The sequence below is a fragment of the Muntiacus reevesi genome, chromosome 3 (genome assembly GCF_963930625.1).
Source record: "Muntiacus reevesi chromosome 3, mMunRee1.1, whole genome shotgun sequence".
Taxonomy (NCBI): domain Eukaryota; kingdom Metazoa; phylum Chordata; class Mammalia; order Artiodactyla; family Cervidae; genus Muntiacus; species Muntiacus reevesi.
The window spans coordinates 17,588,690-17,611,401 of record NC_089251.1 but is presented as its reverse complement, the minus strand read 5'-3'; the positions used below and the strand labels follow the sequence as shown (position 1 = coordinate 17,611,401).

At 50.6% G+C, this 22,712-nt stretch overlaps 1 protein-coding gene and 1 long non-coding RNA gene across 2 annotated transcripts; one reads left to right on the top strand and one right to left on the bottom strand.

The window, feature by feature from the left end:
* Positions 1 to 3,745: 3,745 nt before the first annotated feature.
* On the bottom strand, positions 3,746 to 6,153 carry ID2 (inhibitor of DNA binding 2). Its single transcript, XM_065928548.1, has 3 exons — positions 5,664 to 6,153; positions 5,295 to 5,358; positions 3,746 to 4,511 (listed from the first exon to the last, which is right to left on the bottom strand). The coding sequence occupies exons 1-2, from the start codon at positions 6,009 to 6,011 to the stop codon at positions 5,302 to 5,304; spliced, it is 405 nt and encodes a 134-aa protein (XP_065784620.1). The 5' UTR covers positions 6,012 to 6,153; the 3' UTR covers positions 3,746 to 4,511; positions 5,295 to 5,301.
* A 6,783-nt stretch (positions 6,154 to 12,936) lies between these two features.
* Positions 12,937 to 20,003, top strand: LOC136163819 (uncharacterized). Its single transcript, XR_010662296.1, has 3 exons — positions 12,937 to 13,070; positions 13,157 to 13,237; positions 17,186 to 20,003. It is a non-coding gene; the product is annotated as an uncharacterized lncRNA (long non-coding RNA).
* The last annotated feature ends 2,709 nt before the right edge of the window (positions 20,004 to 22,712 follow it).

Sequence of the window (22,712 nt, the reverse complement as noted above, 5' to 3'; positions counted from 1 at the left end):
TATTCTTACCTGAAGAATCCCATAGACAGAGGAGCCTGGAGGGCTACAGTCCACGGGTTCGCCAAGAGTCAGACACAGCTGAATGACTGAGCACACACACAGGCATTAGAATGTCTGAAACTAACTGAGTGGTATATATTTGAACCTCCATTCCTCATGAGGGCAGATCTACTGATATGAATTTTCAAGGGAGCTATTTCTTTCCCAGCCTGAGCTCAGGCTGACAGATGGACTTTCTTATGATCTAGTGAGCAATATATTTTTTTAGTCTATACTTCAGCTGAGATTGGGGGCCTTCAAGGGTTCTGCATAGTGGTCTCAGCTGCAGTGTCCTGCTCCCACATGGTTTCCAAACCTTGACCCCCATCCCTATCGGGCCAGTGCCCCTACGTTGCCGAGTCCGGCACTCCCAGCCAGGAGGGCCCAGTGGTGGGCACGCCCCTCCTGCCCCTACTCCGCTTCAGCTCTGTCTGCACGTGTCCTCTGCAGCCTTCCCTGTGAAGGCTTTCTTGTGACCTTGGGCTGGTGCCACTCAGAGTGCCTGTATTCGCGGTTGGCACTGAACTCAGTACCTGCCCCTGAGCTTCTCAACCCATCTCACGGCCTCTGTCTCAGATGATCTTTATGATGAACTGGAAAGACATCCAAAGTCTCGGCAGCGTCATCAACCAGAACAAAGACACTCAGAGCCTGGAGGCGCCTTCCCACCAGGACAGAAGGGGAGGGTGGGTGGTGAGTCAGGCTACTGACTCCCCAAGTGGTCCTGGAGCCGCGTGCCCACACTGGAGAGCAAGCCCCATAAATAATTAACACTGAAATATTTTTTTAAAGAAAAGCTCCATGGTACAACTTTTTATGGACAAGAATGCTGTTTCCTTTTAAATTTAGAAGCCCCTTCTCCACTCCAGTAGGACACGGGGCCAAGTCACCCTGTCTGCGAACAGCTGTGTGTCCTACCTCACTCAAGTCACCTCTCTGAACCCAGTTTCCACAGGATGGAGGATTTATGTCTGCCAACCTCTGAGGATTTATCCATGGCTTTGAGGACTAAGAGTAAATGTAAACTGACATTTATTGTTTGAGGTTAGTGTGACCTTGATTCCAAAATTAGATAAGGTCTGCACAAGATACCACAGCTCTATTTCATTCTCAAAAATTCCAAGCAAAATATTGGCTGTTAGAATGCAATAGTGTCTATAAAAAGAACAATACATGTTCAGGTAAGATTAATTGCAGAAATGAAAGGGTAGTTTGCATCAGAAAAATCGGTATCATGTACTAGAGAAATAATATCAATAAATATGGTAAAAGTATTTTTACCAAATTCAACCCCCAAATTATGATTTAAAATTCTCAAGAAATCCATAACAATGGAAGGGTTCTTCCTAAAATGGATAAAGATTATGTATTACAACATAGAGCCAGGTCATCCATAAGGGATGGAGGGTGACCTGTGCTCCAAGGGCCAGGATATGACAGAATACCCACTTCCACTTAGCCCTATTCCTTTAACACAGCATTGAAGATTCTGGCTAAAGTGCTTAAATAATTCAGAAAGAAAGGAAAAAAAAAAAAATCAGTTAAACAGAAGCTTAAGGTAAGAGAAGGGAGAATGTTCGGGCTTTCGTTGGACTTCACAATTCATTTTTCTCCACAATCCCCTTATCATCTACTTGAGGCCAAGGATCACATCTGATACTTTAAAAAAAAATCCTGGTGTCGAGTTGGTGGTAGATACTAGTTTGCAAAAGGGATCTTATCCAAATTATGAAGTAGTAAAGATGAAATGAGTCGCATGTGGAAACCACTGTACATGTGCTAAAGAAGTAAGCTTGCAGGACACCATCCTTCATTTTCAAAAGGCTACATCTCCCTGATGCTAACTCCGCATCTAAGCCTCAAAACCCCTTGCCCGAGAGGAGCCACCGCTCGCGAACTGCCCTCCTCGCGGTGGCCAGCAGGTGGCGCCCGGCCTCCACCGGCCGGACCCGGAAAGGCCCGCCGGGCTCCGGCGCCCCAAGTCCCCTCGGAAGGGCGCCCGTTTCCCGGACGCGGCTGCTCCCTTAGGTCGTCGATCGAAAGGCGCGAACGGCCCGCAACTCCTACCGACGGTGCGGGCCCGGCCCACCACACGCTTCCCCCGCAAGACCAGGGAGTCCTCGCGCGGGGGACCCCTCCGTCCGGGTCAGACACGGTCTCGGTCCGAGCCGACCGCGGGCGGGGTACCGAACCTGGGGTCTGCGCTACTCGGCCCCCCAGAAGGAAAGGACGCGGGTGAGCAGCAACCTGGCCTGGCGCTTCCCCCCCTCGCCGCTCCCGGGTGCAGCCTCACGCGGGGTGGCCCGTCGTGCCGGGCGCTGGAGGGGCAGAGGACGGGTGGACCGACAGCCGGGTCCAGTCCTGAAAGGCGGCCACGGTGGGGATGACCGGCTCCGCAAGGGGCCCGCCACCGGAGCCCGGGGCTGTGAGGATCCACGACAACGGCGACGGCCCCCGGATCCAAGGACCTGCCCACCTGCGGACGAGGATGCGGTCCGGGGGCGGGGACGATGCGCAGAGCGCGGGTGAGGAGCAGAGCTGACCCGGGCGGCTGCACGCCCACCCCAACCCCCCCGCCCTGGACGGGTGCAGGAGTCCGGCGAAGCTGGGACTGCCGGGGGCCCCGCCCCCGCCCCGCGCTCTGGCCGCGATGGATTTCGTGTCGGGCCCGGAAACGCCGCAGTCGCCCGGGGCAGACTCGCCGGCGCCACCCGAACACCTGTTTGGCTGGGCCTGAGACGGTGGCCCCAGGTGAGACCACCCCCAGCCCCGCGCCCCATCCTCACCGGCCCATCCTCCCAGCTCCTTCTCCAGGTCCCTTCCACCCCGAACCGGCCTTCCGAGCATCCCACCCCCACCCTCAAGCCACACGCCCCGGCGGAAGTGTCTTCCAACATGAGAAGATAGTATCAATATACGGGGATAGAGATGAATTGTAAACACGTACCTACACTAGCTCTGCATTTTAAAGCCAGGTCCCAACGTTGCCACGTGAGGGATGCGGTGGACGCAGCACTCAGATCCTTCCCTGTGGTTCTCTCTCTCTCCTTCCCTGCGCAGTCCAAGCGCAGCCAAGGATGAAGGGCGATTTAAAGATTTAAACAGAAACCTGTCTCGGAGCCCGGGCAGGGCCCAAGCCTCCTCCCCAGGCTGGGTGAGCTACAGGTGCAGGAGGGAGCTCGCGGCCATGTTACAGCTTCATCCCCAGGGCAAAGGGGCCTTAGGAGCAACCAGTAGCATGGAGGGTTTTTTTTTTTTTTGTCCCCCCTCTAAATCTTAAAATCAGGTTCGGAAATTCTGTAGATTCTTTTCTTTCCTGATTAACAGCAGTTTCATCTGCTGCAGAAGTGTCTTATCCACTCAGGCAAGTCGTCATTTATTTGAACGGTCATCTAAAGTGCTAGGAGTCCCCACCACAGTAACTCTTGGGTTGGAAACCCCACCCTAAGGCACAGAAGTACTTTTTCCTTGACAGACTAAGAGAAACTTCTGGGTTTACAGATTCCCCAGCATGATCAGCTCCCCTGAAAAGCAGCAACAGCCCTTTGCCCCAGAGTGCTAGCCCTGACTACACATCTATTTGATAAGGGCCTTCTCCGCACTGCAGATTCCAAGACTTAGGGGTGGTAGAAGCGATGAAGGAGGAGGGATTAAATAAAATGGCGAGATAGAGACAGAATCTTAAAAATCATTCAGAATTCAGGCATTGACTTCAGACATGTTTTATTATAATCTTATACAGTCTACATAAATTTGAACTTGTATTTGGGTTCAGTTATAACATAGCATAATAAAAATCAAAGCACTGGTCCTCTGAAATAAAGCAGGCAATCACCATTCAATAAACACACTTGATTTATTTTGTATAAAAGGGTTAAGTTTACAACTAAACTTTTATAAAAAGTTTAGCATGAATAAGTACATCATTACACTTTATATGCAGAAATGTACATTTCTGCCACTATACAAGAAAACTCTAATTAAAGAGTTCACAAGGTTTCACTCAATATATATATATTTATATATAAATATATACACAGCATTCAGTAGGCTTGCGTCAAAAAGGTAACTTCTGACCAAAAGACTTCATTTAAGTAACTGAATACTGGATCCTTCTGGTATTCACGCTCCACCTTTGAAAAAAGGCAAAGTCTGCTTAAATTGGGCAATTCCTTGTGATTTTAACGTTTTCGCTCCCCATGGTGGGAATAGTATATAAAGAAAACCTTCCAACTGCAGAAAGGGCATTTAAAAGTCTTTTTCATAAATAACTAATATCACAGTCCAGGTCAGAAAACACCCTGGGGAAGTTGATCATTCTTAAGTTTTCCTTCCATTTTTTTTTTAAAGGTCCATTTGACTTGTTGTCCTCCTTGTGAAATGGTTGAAAAATAAGTTCAGCGCCTTAAAAGAGCCTGTGGATTTGTTGTTGTTGTTGTTGTGCAAAGGGGAAAAAAAAAAGTCATGAACACCTGCAAGAGATCGGGAGAGAAAGGACTGTTTAGGAGGTTTTAACCTAAGGGCAGAGGCAGGCAGACTGGCGCCTGGAGGAAGCCGCAGTTTGAACATTTAACCAAACACTCAAACATTGGGCAAACCCTGGCGTCCAGATGCAGCTCACACACTCGGCCTGGACAGCGCAAATTAAACATTAAAATAGCAGAGGCTCAGGGGAAAACTTCCCAACGCAATCTCCTATTTGGATCTCCAACGGCAGTGCTTACAGGCGCCAGTCTGCTTCTTGTAACAATTATTTGATTGAAAACAGCCCTTTAGTTAACAGATAGGGAAGTCGGAATCCCACATCACAGGGTCTGAGACACAGGGTAGCAATGCTCAGCTAGCCGAATCCCAGGGGGCTGGAGTTTTGGGGAAGGAGGAACCCTATGGAATTTGCGGTGATAAGATTAATTATATGGAGGTTAGTACTTCATAGTACCAGAGCAATAGCAGAAAACAGCCGGGGCATGTTACAGGCGCACAAGAAGCCAGTACGTATTCTCCTTCACCACCTTGGGAGTAAGTTACAGGCATTGATTTTTTTTTTTTTTAAAGAAAAACGTTCTGGGATTTTGAGTAACAGAATTACATGGCCCTTCATGTCTAGTACGTGTAAACAATGTACTGCATGCAACACAACGAAGTACACGTTCACTTACCAACCCCCCAAATTTTACAGACACGCAAGTACCCACGCGCGCGCACACACACTCCAAGCGCCAGTTCATCAGCGGGGGACAGAAGCAGACACTCACCATTTATTCAGCCACAGAGCGCTTTGCTGTCATTTGACATTAACTCAGAAGGGAATTCAGAAGCCTGCGAGAGAAAGGCACGAGACGTTAGACAACCTTAAGGAGAAAGAACCTTTAAAAAAAATAGTTTTATTTTGAACAGCAAGTTCCAATAACCCACGTTTATGCTGAATTCAGACTCTGAGGCATTAACATGTCATAACTTAACAATTTCACGAACACGACTCCTTCCACAGCAGATTTTTTTTTTTAAATGACAGTAACGGGGATAGTGATGATAAAGTTATTAGCCCATCTGTAAGTCCGCGACTAGGGCCCGCCGCCTGACAACGGCTCTCCCAGAGCATCGCTGGGGGGAGCGGGTCTTACCTGCAAGGACAGGATGCTGATGTCGGTGTTGAGGGTGGTGAGCGGCGTCCTGGACGCCTGGCTCTGTCCGGGTCGCTGGTGGTGCAGGCTGACGATGGTGGGGTGCGAATCCAGCGCGATCTGCAAGTCCAAGATGTAGTCGATGACATGCTGCAGGATTTCCATCTTGCTCACCTTCTTATTTTGCGGGATGCTGGGCACCAGCTCCTTGAGCTTGGAGTAGCAGTCGTTCATGTTGTACAGCAGGCTCATCGGGTCGTCCACCGGGGTTTTGCTCCGGGAGATGCCCAGGCCGTGGTCCGAAAGGCTGTTTTTCCTAACGGACCTCACTGGACTGAAGGCTTTCATACTGACCGCGGGGAAGGGAAGCGAAGCGATTGGGAGGAGGGAAGCGGGTTGCCCCGAAGCTCAGGCCGCCGCTGCCGCCGCCGCCTACAGAGCTCGCTGCGCTCGGCACCGCGCTCGGCTCAGAATGAAGCGGGGAGCCCGGCCCGGCGGCTTTTATACGCGCTCGCCGGGGCCACACGACCTGGCTTCCCCGAGCTCCCATTGGTGGAAGGCGGCGCGTCCATCAGGCCAGGCGGGCGCGCCCATTGGCAGGAGCAGGCGCGAGGGGAGCGCTCGGTCCTTCCGCGTTCGCAGCCAATCGCCGTGGGGGTGGGCGGGACGGGCGCCAGACCAGCTGCGGTGGTAAATAGAGTACAGTGAGCGCGGGGCCCAGGGGGACTTGGGGGTGGGCAGGGGCCGGTTGAAGGCCGAGCACCGGGAGCAGGGGGACGCGGACGCGGTGGGGGCGGGGACACCCCGGGAACGTAAGCGTGCACCCCAATTCCAATCCCGATCACTAGGCGGGACCCTCTTCCTAAAGGTGCCCCCCGATGGAGGCTGCTACACCCCCAAGCTTTCATCAGCATCACTAATATCACAGCACCACCGGCGGAGTCTGCACGGCAGAGGGGGAAAGCCACCACGGTTCCCCGCGCCTCCCGGAAAGTCATCAAGACGTTATAGAAAGCATTTCCGAAAAAGGGGAAAACGCAAATAAGTTTGCCATCGACAACAGCTGTTTGTAGAGTGAGATCGGCCTCTTAAGATCAGGAAAAGCTTTGTAAAAACAAAAACAAACCCCAAAACACCCACGCGCGCGCATTTCAACGACAGGTCTAAGTGTGGGATCGTGCAACCCGGAGCAACGCAGGAGGCAGTATTGTAAACTCTGTGAAATGAGTACTTACTGAATAACCGTGCTGATCGCTAAGGAGCTCGAGACGCGGGACCCTTCCTGGGTTACCTCTCTAGCACTGGGAAGAGCTATTGTAGTAAAGCTATCAATCGGAAATCATTAGGAGTATTTGCATATTGAAGCTGTATTTACATACACTACCCTTGAGAGGCTGCCGGTCCGCTCTGCAGTGTAGGTGGCAAAGGAAAGTGACTAGCTATGCACAGAGTGATTTCTGGTGTCACATTTCAGCGCCTGCTGTATTTTTAAAGTTTTGTACAGGTAGGTGGCCCCAGCCACGGTCACTATCTTCACACTGTTAAAAAGAAAATCAGGTACCAGGTTGGGAATCTTCTCAGCACTAGTACTGGAGGCAGCTTCAGGTTGTGTCTCCCGCCCCCACCTTTTGTTTTCTTTCTATAAATCTTTTAAGAACTCATTCCTGAGGTCTAAATACAAAACGGTTTGCAGTTATTTACTCAAATCCTTTTCAGTGAATTTACACGTAATTCTAGCTTAAGGGAAGACTACAGTAAATTACTTGTGTGTTTTGAAAATCATTTTTCTAGAATACAATAAACTAGAAGGTCTGAAAAAGCATTCTATTTTTAAGTATCTTGTTTACTTTTTTATCTCAATCTGCATCTCCTCGGCCTTTAAGAAGGAGAAAGAGGGCAGAACTGGAGAAAAAGTAAAGCTTAATAATGGGGAAACAGTGTATTTTCTTTCAACTAATGATTAATTCCTCAGCTGGTGGGCCAGCCGGTCTGGTCCTGGACACCAGCTACAGCCATGTGCCTGCACTACAGCTGCTCTCAAGGGAGGAAAAGTTGGTGGCGCTAGGGTAGATATCACCTTCCAAAAATCCAGCCATCTCAGGTGGGAGGATGGAGCTGATGGTTTCCTGACCAGCAGGGACATCTGCTCAGGGCCTGCCCAGCAAATGCTGTCTGCGACTTCTTTGCGAACAGCAGTGGAGTCCCCACCTCTCCTCTGATATTAAGTCTGGAAATGATTTCATCCCCGAGCCCCCACAGTTCGAACCTTTTGATGTACTTTGTGTGCATGTGTTTCTGTCACATACGTGCCACAGTGGAACAGATTTTGTTTTGACACTATTTTGGTTCATGATGTTATACTTTGACTATTTTACAATAATAGCCAATGTAAACAAACATCTTTGGGATTCTCAAATTATTACTTGTGATTCTTGGACATTGCAGCTCTGAGATACTGACGCATTCCTAGCTTTTTCCAAGGACACCGTATGTTAACATCCGTGCCAGCCTCATTATCCCTCCAGCCGGGCTCCGGGCTGCTTCCTAATGAGCGTTGTGCGGGATTACTTTACACACTCGTAAAGTTGATTAAGGCACTGCCTTCTCCCAGGCTCATCTGTGTACCCTGATGCAGTAAAGTTGCTAAATATGGTTAAAGTTTTCTGGTGTTTCTTCCTCTATCGGCCATGTCAGAGTCCACTCAGCCTGGATGAGTGGAATTCGATTCGACTGGCAGGCCAACCAGTTCTATATTAATTTAAAGGTCAACTTAAGGGGACTATGAGGCTAAGTTCATGATTTTTCTTTTTTAAAGGCTTGAGTTCCTAGTACGTTGTCTCAGCAAGCCCAATACGACATTACCTCTAAAATTGTTTTCATCGGGAAAACGGTGTTGGAGCATTTTCGAGGTGGGTTACAAAAAAAAAATCTGTCCATTGGCGTCTCCGTGGGCTTGAATTTGAGGCCTCTAAAGCTGCAGATGGGCCCTGGATCTGCTAGATCCGTGGGTGGTGGGAAGGTGTGAATGGTTTCCGGTGGGGGGGGGAGGGTGGAGATGCATGCCCCCCCACCTCTCTACTTAAAGTCACACGCCGGCCCGAGAAGGTCGCCTAACCTGGTTCTAGGGCTTCACTCCCTCGGTCTCCAATCTGGGCCCGGTCGCCGGCTCCCAGGGCGACTGGCCCCTCGCGGTAATGAGAAGCAGCTCCGGGCCGGGCGCGCCAGGCTGGCCGGACAGCCTTTGCAATTCCTCCCCCCACCCCCCGCCCCGCGTGATGCAACTGGGGGCGGGAGGAGCCTGCGGGAAGGCGGGGGTGGGGTGGGGTGCGGAGGAGGGGGGGTCTCAAGGTCCTCCTGGCACATCTGGCGCGCTGGGGAGCGCTTGCCTCTCTTCCCCCCGGTTTTGTTCTCCCAGCTGCGTCCATCCCGCCCGTGACCCCCCGAGTGAGCCCTGACAGGTGATGAATGCGCGGCGGCGGCGGCGGCGGCGCGCGGGCCGGGCCGCGGCGGGGCCGGGGCCGGAGCCCGGGAGCAGACTCTCTGGCGCCAGGCGCGTGACGCCGCCCATTCACGCCGCCCGGCCGCCTTGTCCTCGCGGCGCCGCTCAGGCGGCTGCCATGGCAACCGCGCCGTCACTCAGCGCGCGCGCCCAGCTGATCAATGCCTGTGAGGCCCGGCCGGCCCCGGCGCGCCCCGGCCCCGCCGCCCGGCCCGCGCGCACCTGCAGCCGCCGCGCGTCTTAAGTTTCCAGCGATTTGGGGCAAGGAAGGAGGACCGAGAAGAAAAGAAAAGGGGGGCTGGTTGGGAGAGAAGAAAACAAAAACAAAAACACACACACACACGAAAAGCCAGGAGAGGGAGAAGAAAGAAATCTTCCTTGTGCAGAGGAGGCGTCATGTGGCTTAGAGGTTGCCAAAGCAAAAGGTTTTGCTTTATTTTATTTTGTTTTTGCAACCGAGGCGCCCAGGGTGGGGCCGGCGCGAGGGGAGGGCCGATGGGGAGAAAGTGTCTCCGTGGAGGGCGAGAGTGATTTATTCCTTGGGATCCTCGAGAAGAGGACTTTGATTCTGGACTCCCCAAAATACCTTTGCAGGGCCCCCTCCTTCCCGCCCCCCCCCCCCCATACTGCCCCTCCTCGGAACCTTGGGAAGTTGCCCTAAACGGCCTCCTCCCCTCGCCCTCCGGGAGGCTGGAGTTTGGGCAGCCGGGTCTCGCGGCTCCCAGCCTCTGCGCGCCGCCGACCCGCGTCTGCGTCCTCATTACCACTACAAAGCCGGGCAGACGTCGCCTCTTTCCAGAGCTGCGCTTTCAGCTGCGAACATCAAGAGACCAGAAAAGTTCCAAGTGGGCCTGAGGACGCAGACGCCGCCTCGGTCCTGGCTTTATCTCTAGGGAAAGTTCCATTTTAAGAACCAGATGCCAACATTCCCGGACAGTTTATGGTATCCGGATCCCTCGGGGTGCGCATCCGCGGCTTAGAGTGTTAGCAGCAATTATTTATCGTCTGCCCTGGAGAGGAGGTCCTGAACACGGCTGTCCTCGGCGGACCCTGGGGGTGGGGGTGGGGTGGGGACACACGACTGTTCCCGCCGATCCAGTTATCTGTTTTAAGCAAAGTTTGTTGTGGTTTTCGAGGAAACAGCATCTGGGTTACATAAGGATTCAAGTTTTTGCTTTGCTTGTTTATTTAATACCTTGGCAAGAGGGAACCCTTACTCTGAAACCAGATAACCGAATTTGGGTTTAAAACAGCCTTAGATGAGGGGCAACGAGAGGGGAAGAAAATGAACCAAACCACAAAAAGCAAACAAGGGGATGTTTATTTTTCTCCCTTTGGGTAGTTTTGAAGACCTGCCTAACCTCTTATTTCTCGTCGCTCACAGCTAATAAATTGCATTAACAAAGCGCTTCAGCTACTACCGTGGCTTAGCGGGCATCCCTCCCCCGCGCCGCCCCCACCCCGGCCCTAATTCCTTCTAGGATTCGCGCGCGGTCCTGTTTGCCCAGAGATCTCAAGAGCACCAGGAAAAACGGCGTGCTAAATCCAATTGCCTTCAACCGTCTGATCTCCTTGTAGGGAGATCACCTTTCAGCCCCGTTCAAAGAAAGCAAAGTTTGGAAAGTTTGGCGGAGGGGCCGATTTAACTACCAGCACGGCAAATATTTAGTTACAAACGCTGTGAAGTGCCCCGATTTGTGGCCGCGTTTGGCTTTCACAAAGGATTTTCCTGTGACTTTTGTTCCGGTCACCAAATTAAAAAAGAAAATTAACTTGAGCGAGAGATAAGAGCTTGGAAAACAACCCTCGGCCGCCCGCGCGCTGGCGGGCGCGGGGCTGGCGTCGCCGAGTCTGCGCCGCCCAGAGGCGCGCGTTGCGGGGGTCCGGCCCCCGCGGGGAGCCCGGGTCATCGCTCTGACCCCGGACCGCCGCCCACCGTGCGCCCCCCTCGCGGCACGCAGCGCCCCGGTCGCCGGGCTGCCCGCCGGCGTCCGTGGGAAACCGCGGTAACCTTCTCCAGCCAGCGACAGGGGCGGGCTTGTCCGGAATCAGGCTGTATCTTAATATAATACGGCCCCCAAAGCAAAACTCGAGGCCCCGCTTGCGAGTCTCTAACAAGAAACACATTGTGCGCCTTTTCTTTTTTTTCCGCCTTTTTGGCCGAAGCCACATTGGCGCGCTGGCCACGGTGCTGTGAGCCAAGTCCATGACTTCAGAGGGGAGGAACCCGCCTGCCCCGCACCACGTGCGCGCCCGGCCCGGATGGCCACCCCGCCGCGCCCTGCCGCCCTGTCCCGCCGACAGGTCAGGGGCTCCGGCCGGGGCCGGGGCCCGCTCGGCGGACACTCGTCCTGCGCCCGCGGCGCTCTGGCCCCTGCCTTTTCCCGACCCGGGGAGGTACCCAGGAGGCGCCAGTGCGGGTAACTGATGGCTGGCCGCTCTAGTCGGCTGGTGGAGGCGCTTTATTTAAAAAAACTTTGACAGCCTTCTGTGTCCACCACCCCCAAGTCCTTGGGGCTTATACTCCCAGGTTCTACCATCCCTCTTCCCTAAAAAGGACAATTTACAGTATACCTCCTCTCAGCTGGAAATAGCCCGAGGGTTCTGCAAGCCTTCTGACCCCTGTCCCTTGTCACTGCTGTCCCTGTCCAGACGACGGGACAGGACCTAGGGCTGCATTTTCAGGGAGGTGAGTGCTGGGGACCTGTGGGGGCGCCCCGAGAGGAGCAGTCCTGGGCACCCAGCCTCAGCCCGATGGTGATCACGCTGTCTTCCCAGCGCTGCTGTCAGGACTCTCATCTGTTTCGATGCCAATGCAGCCCATCAACCAGACTCTTTCTGCCGGTTGAATTAAGTGGTCCATTTCATCTTAACCATTTCTGCCTTTCCTGGAGTCTTTGCGAAGAGCACAGATACGTTACATTTCAAAGCAAAAAGGGAACCGTAATGACCCTCTCTATTTTAAAATTTTTATTGGAGTACAGTTGATTGATGGGGCTTCCCAGGTGGCTCAGTGGAAAGATCTGCCTGCCAGTGCAGGAGAGGCAGGCAGGAGACCTGGTTAGATAGCTGGGGGGCAAGATCTGGAAAAGGAAATGGCAACCCACTCCAGTATTCTTGCCTGGAGAATCCCATGGACAGAGGAGCCTGGTGGGCTACAGTCCATGAGGTTGCAAGAGTCCGACACCATTTAGCAAGTGTGCGTGCATACACACATGTGCACACACACATGTGCACACAATTGGTTTACAATGCTGTGTGAGTTTCAAGTGTGCAGCAAAGTGAATCAGTTATACATAGGTGTGTATCCACTCTTTTTTAAGGTTCTTTTCCGTACAGGCTATTACCCGGTGTCGAATAGAGTTCCCTGTGCTAGACAGTAGGTTTCTTTTTTTTTAAGTCTTTATTTTCATTTTCTTCTGTTATGTGTGTGTGTGTGTGTGCACGTGCGTGCGTGTTAGTCGCTTAGTCCTGTATGCTCTTTGCGACCCCAAGGACTGTAGCCCACCAGGCTTCTCTGTTCATGGGGATTCTCCAGGCAAGAATACTGGAGTGGATTGCCATTTCCTTCTCCTACAGTAGGTTAGTGTGTACCTGTCAGTCCCAATCCCTCAGTTTTATCCCCCTAACCTTCTTATCCCCTGGTAACCATGAGCTTGTTTTCCAGTGATGGCCCTCTCTAAGGGGAGGTTAATCGTTCACACTGGGTAAGAACAATCATTTACAAGCTCATCACAGCTTGCCTGTTTTGCTCTTCACTTTGCCCCCATGAGTTAGGAGAGGCAGATGCTGCCTCCATTTTACAGAAGGAGAAGCTGAGGCATAGAAGAACAATAGACACCTCTGTGAGCCCATACTCCCTAGAATGGTACCTGTGATGATCCAGAGGTGTGTGACCTTGACCTCAGGTGGGATGTCTATTACTTTTTTAACCTTGAAATTTGTTCCAGTCCTGCAGGGAATTTATAAAACACTTTGCTTTCCCCTTCCTCAGGTATTAACACCGAGGGACTGAGCCTGACTCTCTATTGACAGAAGTTCAACTCAGGTCTGAGGACTTCACTTCTTAGTGCAGGTAACCTTTACAGAGTCCTGGGGCCCACATCTCTAGAAATTCTGCTTAATTGGGTTTGGTGAGAGGCCCAGGAAATGCTGAGGAGACATGGATGCAGGTGGTACAGGTTCCACCCTGATGAAATGACAGGTTATCTGTGAGATCAGTCCTGCAGCAGCTGCAGTTCACCTGTTCCTCTAGGACCCGTACATTTGTTTTTTGGAAAGCTGAAGAAGATAAGGAAGACAAGGGGTATGTTGCATTTACCCCCATCTTTACTTTCTGCCTTGTTCGATCTTCCTTCCTGATGTTCCAATATTCTTTCTTTTGAAGGAAATTTTAAAAAGTTTTTTTTTTTAAATTTATTTGTTGGCTGTGCTGGGTCTTCGTTGCAGCACGTGGACTTTCTTTAGCAACTGCAAGCGAGGGCTACTCTCCAGTTGCGGTGCACGGGCTTCTCATTGCAGTGGCTTTTCTGCAGGAGAGCATTCGCTCTAGGGGCATGCGCTTCAGTAGTTGTGGCACCTGGGCTCAGCTGTTCCGAGGCATGTGGAATCTTCCTGGACCAGGGATCAAACCTGTGCCCTCACGTTGGCAGATGTACTCCGAACCATTGGACCACTAAGGACGTCCTTTTTAAAATATTTATTTATTTGGCTGCACCAGGTCTTAGTCGTGGCACGTGGGATCTAATTCCCTGACCAGGGATCAAACCCAGGCCACCTCCGTTGGGAGCACGGAATCTTAGCCCTTGGACCATCAAGGAAGTCCCTCCAATATGCTTTCTTTTATTATTTCCTTTCTTGTTCAAGGGCATCCTTTAGACATTGTTTAAGGGTAGGTCTGCCGGTGACAAGCTCTCTCAGTTTCACTGCGTCTGAGAGGTCTTGTGGTCTTCTTGATTGCTGGTAGATGTTTTTGTTGGATCTAGACTTCTGGTTTAGAATTCTTTCCACATTTGACCTGCTGTGCCACTTTACTCTAGCCTCTATGGTTTCTGATGAGAAATCTGCTGTTTCTCAAATTGTTTTTTCCTTTGTAAATAAGATGCTTTTTCTCCCTGTTCTTTGTATCTTCCGTTTTCAGAAATGTGTCCATGATGTATCTTGGCAAGGATTTCTTTGTTTTTCCATTTTGAAGGTGTCTCAGCTTCTTTACTCTGTAGGTTTAAGTCTTTTGCCAAATTAGAAAAATTTTCAGCCATTATTTCTTAACATACTTTGTCAGCCCCTCCCGCTTTCTCTTCTCCTTCTGGGGCTCTGATGACAAGAATATTAGATCTTTTCTTATAGTCCCACAGGTTTGTGAGGCTGTCCTTTTGTGTGTGTGTGGGGGGGGATGGTGGTCTACTTTTTCTGATGGTCAAACTGGATTATTTCTATTTTTATATCATCAAGTTTTCTACTTTGGCCACCTGATGTGAAGAACTGACTTACTGGAAAAGACCCTGATGCTGGGAAAGATTGAAGGTGGGAGGAGAAGGAAAGATTGAAGGTGGGAAGACAGAGGATGAGATGGTTGGATGGCATCACCAACTTGATGGACATGAGTTTGAGCAAGCTCTAGGAGTTGGTGATGGACAGGGAAGCCTGGTGTGCTGCAGTCCATGGGGTCGCAGGGTTGGAAATGACTGAGGGACTGAACTGACCTGATGATGTTCAAGTTCACTGATTCTTTTCACTGCCCTCTCCATTTTGCTTTTTGAATACATCCAGTGAGTGTTTTGCTTTAGCTATTGTACTTTTCATTTCGAAATTTTCCATTTGGTTCTTGTCTGTATCTTTTATTTCTTTACTGAGATTTTCTATTTTTTCCATTTTTTGGAGAGTATTCAGAGTTGCTCCTTGAAAGACATTTTTTTTTTTTGTGTGGCTGCTATAAAATCTTTAATAGTTAATTCCAACATCATGTCAACTCAGTGTTGGCAACTGTATTCTTTTCCCATTCAAGTTTAGCTTTTCCTGTTTCTTAGAAAGAAGAGGGATGTTTGTTTGAAACCTGGACTTTTTGGGTGTTATGAGATTCTGGATCTTATTTACATCTTCTGTGAGAGCAAGTCTGCCCCCACCACCCTGGCTGGGGGTGGGGCGGGGATGGTGGTGGTGGGTGAGGGGAGACATGCCTTGGCTTCACCCTTCACGGTGGAGGGTGAAGACCTATTGCCTCCGGAAGGGTGTGAATGCCCCAGCTCCCCACCCAACCCCCACTGAGACCACCCCATGGGGAAGGGGAGCAGGGCCTGGTTACTGCTGGGTGGGGGTGAGAGTCCAGGCTCCCATATGATCTCTGTTGACATTCTTGAGGGGGCTTCTTGCTGAGGAGCACCGCTGCTCCCCACCCCACCATCTGTATCACCACCCTGTCGTGGAGGGAGGCTGAGATGCAGGCTCTCCACTCGGCCTTTGTGATGGAGGTGGAGTTGGTGCCTCGGCTGTATCTGTGGTGCTTCTTTCGAGTCACATAATTATTGTCTGGAAGTTTGCAGTCTTACCAGGCTGCCTCGTTCCTGGTCCGCTGCTTGAAAGTACAGGCTTTTCTTTTTCTTTTTCCGTGTCCACTGATGCTTCTGGGTACCTACTTCCCCATCCCCCTGTCCAGGATATAAGAAGCATGAAGAAAACCCAGGGAAGACATCGCCATGTCCTTCCTTGGGCCCCAGAGTAGGCAGCTAGTCTGCCCTTCTCTCCGCCTCTCAGAGTCTCCCGTTGTCTGTTTTCTCACTGATCTCCAGGCAGGAGGCTCTCCTTGGCAGGAGGAATGAGGAGAAGCACATCTACTTCATCTTGCCTGAAATAGAAGTACCAAATGTTTATCATTTAATGAAATAGAAAACATGAAGCAATGGTCTCTGTTTGAAGAAAGCTATTCACATTTCTTTATTGTTTGGATTTGCAAGTTCTTTCCCAGGTACATTATTTCATCAAGTCCTGGATTAAAAAAAAAAAAATGATTTAACTGTTGCTTTCATCAAGCCTGGTCGGGCCCTGACAGCAGGTGTGTGGAGGCATCCTTGAGTCTGATCGTTGTCGAGTCCCCAGTCTAAATGAGTATTGTCCTTGCCCTTGGCTGGAAGAATTGCTTAGAATTCTTTTCAATGGAGTCTGATTCATTCCACTAGCACCGTCTGGGTCCTGGCTAGCTGGGCAAGCTGGAGGGATCTTTCCCCTCCCACGGCAGGGGTCTGCTCATGTTGCTAATGCTGCTGACGCTCCGGCTCTATCGTTTCTCCTTGGCCCCAGTGGCATGTCTGCTGGGAACCTAGCTCAGAGGGGCCCCGTGCCTGAGGTTTAATGCTCTGCAGGTGTTATCTTGAGAGTCTTAACAATTCTATCTTTCAGTTGTGTTTTCTGAGTGATATTTGATGGGAAAATGGAGTATGTCCTGAGGGTTGGTGCCTGGGCTCTATGGGATTCCTATCTTCCTATGTCCCTGGGTTCTTGCCACTTGTTCCTGCCTCTTGCTGATCCACCACTGTGCCTCTGACCCCCAGAACCCAGGACTGGGGGCAGGAAGGGTCAGAGTGGGTGAGTGTGGCCTGCATGCTGAGTTGCAAACCAGGGCCCTGGGCACCTGAGTCTTTATTTGCCTAAGTATCCTTGTGACCAAGAAAATGCCATTAAATCACAAATGAACCTTGATGACAAGTAGAGAGAGATGTGGAAGAAAAGAAGAATTCTTTTTCTGCTGTTTGAATGAGGTGGGTGGGCTGTACTTTCACTTTGCAGTGGTCCCTGAAATTTATTTAGCTTGTCCTCACCAGTAGCTTTTGAGGTTACTACTCTCCAAAGATGCCCCTTAATGAACTATGCTGTCAAGGGTTCAATGTGGGCATCATCCTTCCCAGACTGGACCTGGGGAGGCCCTGTGCACCCAAGAGAATGCAGTGGGTGTGGTCCTGTCTGATTTCCCAGGAAATCGTCAAAGACGCCTTCTAGTTTCCATTTTGCTTTCTTGGCTCTTCTCTTACAGCCTCCATGGAAGAAATCTGGGCCTCTTGGAGTCCACCATGCTTTGGGGAATGCAAGCTCCCTTCATGGAGAGGCCACACAGAAAGAGCTAACAGAGGGAGGGGCCAGTCCTGGTCCCCACATCATCCCAGTTAAGCACCCCACTGTGAGTTAAGGAGACACCTTGGATGTCCAACCTAGAAAAGCCTGAAGGTGACCTCACCCCAGCCACTGGCAGACCACATTCAGCTGAGAATCCAAGCCATGAGATTATGAGAGAAGGAACTGTGGTCTGGAACCACTATCTTTGGAGCAGTTTGTTACACTGATGACTAAATTGCCACCAAAAGAGAAACTAGAGATGCAGGGGGGTGGGGTTGGTGGTAAATCAGGGTTTCTAAGTATAATCTTACACATGCATTGTAGCTGTAATCATTGATAACTTATTTTGGCTTTTCTCCCCGAAAGTTTTACAATAGATGATTTACAATGCACAAAATAAGTATATCTCCATGTTTAACAAAAACACCTTACTTTTTAAAAGTGTCTGATGTTTTATTTGACATCATGGAGCATGTATTCAGGTATATAGTGTGAGTCTGCTTCCCCAGTGTCTCAGTGGTAAAGAATACACTTCCCAATACAAGAGCTACAGCAAGTATGAGTTCGATATCTGTGTCGGGAAAAACCCTGGAGGTGGAAATGGCAACCCACTCCAATACTCTTGCCTGGGAAATCCCATGGACAGAAGAGCCTGGCAGGCTACAGTCCATGGGGTTGGAAAGAGTTGGACACGGCTGAGCATGCACACACATAGTGTGGGTTCATTTTTAACCAATCAGAATCCCTGCTAACTTTCCTCTAATGTATAGTTTATCACCATAATGGATGACTATATTTTTTGAACCCAAACCAAGTAGGATAAATGGCCTGACTGACTCCAGGGCCCTGGAGAGGACAGGAAAGCTGGGTGGGAGAGGAAGGTGACCATCTGTGGACACCCCTCCCAGTAAGAGCATCTGGGGCCTCCAGACATTCTAGAAACTGTATCATAGAAACATCTCATCACTTCTGAGCATTAAGATCTTATGGTGATTTTGGTGTTTTTCTTTACATGTCATGGATTTGAGTGTGGAGCCATCAGGCTTCCTAGTTGGGCCCACGTTCTTCATCCCATTGTCTCACTGATTTGACTTCCAGGGACCCCTGGGGATGCTGTTTTCCCCCAGAAAGACCCTGTTGGCATGAGGACTCTAAGGTTGAGTACTGAGAAAGGGGCTGGAGCTGCCAGAAAGCTGCCATCCGTCTTCCTGTGATGCCGTCTCACGGTGGTCGTTTCTGGTCCTGAGACTGGAGTCAGGAGGGGGCTGGTGCAGCTGCAGTTTGTGAAGTCCTGCTCAGAAGCCCTGAGCCCTACTTTCCCAGAGATCTCGGCCTAATCTCCAAAAACCCTACAAGACCCTCTGGGTAGGACCAGCTCACTCTCCATCTCACCTGTCGGGAAACTGCCCTGTCACCCGTCATGTCAACACAGCCAGCAGGCGGGAGCCAGAATCTTGGCCTGTCCTGTCTGATGTCAAAGTCGTCCTCTCTGCCCTGAGTTACTTAATAAGACTTTCTCAAGTGTACTAAATCCATTTAACTATCATTGCAAGAAATGCTTCCTTAAAAAAAAGGTAAAGAAGCACTGACAATGGATATTTTACAAGCATTTGAAACATAACATTTTGAAATAAAATATTCCTAACCATCCTTACCATGTCTTAGGGTCCCAGTGAGCTGACGGTAGCCAGTAGGCACAAAACTACACACATTGTCGGTGGGGCTGGAAGAAGTGAGCTGAGACTGGAGCATCCCTGAGCGCAGGTGGTCCTCAGAGCAGCCTCCCCATGGGGAGCCCCCAGCAGTGCCGCCCATGGTGTGTGATGTGGGGAGAGCACAGGCCATTCTGACTCTGAGAATCCGGAGCACCTTGCTCTGGATGGCATTTTGAACATCCTCTGCCACCCGCTACTCCTTTTACCTTCAGTCTTGCCCAGCATCAGGGTCTTTTCCAATGAATTGGCTCTTTGCATCAGGTGGCCAAGGTATTGGAGCTTCAGTGTGCGTCACACACGATACCTGGAAGAATGTAAGTGCTCAGTAAACATGGCTGGCAGACAAAATGCAGCCCATCTCCCTGGATTCACGTTTCAGGTGAACAGTGAAAACTTTTTTAAGTGTGAGTGAGTCCCTGTAATTCACCTGTAAGTCTAGTCTAAGCTTTCTCAGTAAATATCACTATCACAGCAGCAAGTGCTCCTTATGACAGAACTAAGACATCCGTAAAGAAATAGAAACTGGCCTTACGTTTACTAAACTCTGACTAGTTAAGATAACTGGGAGAGAAGATGTCTTTCGCTAGCAGAATTCAGAGTAAAAGAGTTCTAATTTGGAGTCCTTGGGGACTAGAATGGCCAGAAGTGAGCCTCAGAGGGTTTATTTAAAAAGCCGAAATTTCAAAGACAGACAGGTTCACGGCCCCGCCCGCCTCTCTGCACAGGCCAGCTCCTTGTTTCCGTTACAAATTGATTTCCAGGGAAATACCCCTGGAGGGCTGTCTCCCCTGTGAGATAGGAGCCGAGAGTCCAACAACCCCCCAGGTCATGTCTGCCGATCCAGGCCCAGCTCATGGACAGCTTGGAGTCTGTTTCGCACTCCAAGTCCAGAGTGGGTGTCAGGGATGGGGAGGCACCTCTCAGGCACTTGGTCTCTGCTTGATTCAGTGGCTCAGCCTTACTCACCCTGAGCTTCCAAGGCGTCTGGGCTCATCTGCACAGAGCCAGAAGCGGGGAGAACTTGGAGAGCCCCGTGGGGAAGCACTTGGCTGGATTTATTGATGAGGCCTGGATTTGGCTCAGAACACTGAACGTATCCCCTGGGCTGGAATGCGATCTTTCAGCGTCAGCACTGCTGACACTTGGGGTGACGGTTCTTTGCCGTGGGGGGCTGTTCTGAACAGGATGTGCCCTGGCCTCTCCCCACTAGTTGTTGTTCAGTTGCTCAGTCGTGTCCAACTCTTTGTGACCCCGTGGTCTGTCGCCCACCAGACTTCCCTGTCCTTCACCACCTCCCAGAGTTTGCTCAAACTCATGTCCATTGAGTCTGTGTTGCTATCTAACCATCTTATCCTCTGCTGCCCGCTATTCCTTTCACCTTCAGTCTTCCCCAGCATCAGGGTCTTTTCCAGTGAATTGGCTGTTTGCATCAGGTGGCCAAAGTATTGGAGTTCCAATTTCAGTGTCAGTCCTTCCAATGAATGTTCAGGGTTGATTTCCTTTAGAATGGACTGGTTGGATCTCCTTGCAGTCCAAAGGACTCTCAAGAGTCTTCTCCAGCATCACCTCCCACTATTTCCTCATAGAAAACCCTCTCTCTGCCAGTGGTGACAACCAAAGATGTCTCCAGACGTCGCTAGATGTCTCCTGGGTGGGGGTGGGGGGATGGGGGTGGAGCAAAGTCACCCTGGCTGAGAATCACTGTCTTGTGGCCCCACCTGACTGCAGGGAGGCTGGGAAAGAGCCCAGATGTCTGATCGGGAAGAAAAGAAAGCTCATTTAGATCCTGCCGGCCAGTCTCTCTTTCTCAATGACCTTGGGTGGTTCTTCTGGTGCTGTGGGGACACTGGAGGGGTCCAGTGCAGAGCTATTTCTACGGGTGGGGGGTGGGTAGCAGAGCCTGAGGGACGGGACAGGAGCTGCACAGGACTGGGGCGGGGGTGGGGGGGGCATCTGGAAACCAGCTGCCATTGTGGTCAACAGCCCTGAGTGTTTATTTGTGAACAGATGAAGAGGAAATGACCAAATGAAGAGGAATATCCCTGTCATTCTCAAACACTTACTTAAAAGATATTACTGAGTTCCCAGGCTGCCCTGAGATGGGAATGGAGGTGACCGGCTGCCGTGTCACAGGGAGGGGGCTTGATGTCCTTGTCTTACTTGAGGACCCTTGAATCATGCAGAAAGCAGAACAGATTGGGGTTCCCAGAGGTAGAAATCTGGGATTTGCTGTCTTCCTGGGAAGGGGCTGTCATCTGGAAGCCCGGTGAAAGGGTTATTCCACCGCCCATGGCATGCTGCATGTGCACGTGATTATGTCTGGAAGAGGAAACATGTAGGAAGTTGTTTTCATAGCTTCTTTTTATTAGCGTTTATATGAGTTAATGAGCATACAAACAGATCTGGCAAAAATGTTGGTAGTAAAACAACCAGTATGGTCTTAAAGAGGGACATCACCAGCTTGTGAGTAATCAGATCTTACCTTAGCTGGAAAAGAAGACAGGTTTTCCAAGCTCAGATATGCAGCCACTGTGAGTTGTGATATAGTAAAATAGAGCTCAAAGACAGGTTCCCTCCCACCCACCCATTCACCCATCCATCCACCCAATCATCCACACACCCATCCATCCACCCACCCACCCATTCACCCATCCACCCATCCACCCATCCATCCACCCATCCATCCACCCAATCATTCATCTACCCAGCCACCCAACCATCCATCCACCTACCCACCCATTTACCCATCCACCCACCCACCCATCCATCCACCCATCCACCCACCCACCCATTTACCCATCCATCCACCCAATCATTCATCCACCCACCCATTCACCCACCCACCTACCCACCTATCCATCCATTCACCCATCCACCCATCCATCCACCTATCCATTCATTCACTCACTCATGCATCCATCCACCCACCCATCCACCCACCCACCCACCCATCCATCCATTCACCCACCCATTCACCCATCCACCCATCCAGTCATTCATCCACCTATCCACCCACAAATTCAACCACCCACCCACCCATCCATCCATCCATCCACCTACCCATCCATCCACTCACTCATTCACCCATCCATCCATCCATTCATCCATCCACCCACCTGTCTATACCATAGATCCATCTAGTATTTACTGAATACCTACTATGTATTAGGCACTTCTCCAAGAACTTGAGTATCATCAGTGAACAAAATTGGTAACCATCCTGACCACCAGGATGTTACATCTTATTGGGGAGAGATAAAGAAACAAAACTGTTGAGGTAATCATAGAGGTTATTAGAAGATGATGAAGATTAGCAATAAAGCAGGGGTGGGAATGTGCAGTGCCAGTAGCAAGGTACAAAAGTGACCATTTCAAATAGGGTGGTCCTGGTAGGCTGCATGGAGAAGGTGACATTTGAACAGAGCCTTGAAGAAAGCGGTTTCCCCAGTCACATTGCTGGAACTTGAGTACAGTAATGGAGGAGAGGGTTGGGCAGTCGTTAGCCTGAACCTGATCTCAATAACAACCCAACAGAAGCAGCTACAGATTTAGGGGCTCTGCTTTAGTGTGAGTCAGAAGCTGAGACTCAGAGAGGTTATGTAACAAGTCTAAGGTCACAGAGACACTGAGTGTCAGGGTTAGGGAGTAAAGCCCGGGATGATAGATAACACTTCCTGTGCATTTTTCAGTCAAGTATGGGGAAAATAGTGAGGAAAGTTATCCTCAAGTGGA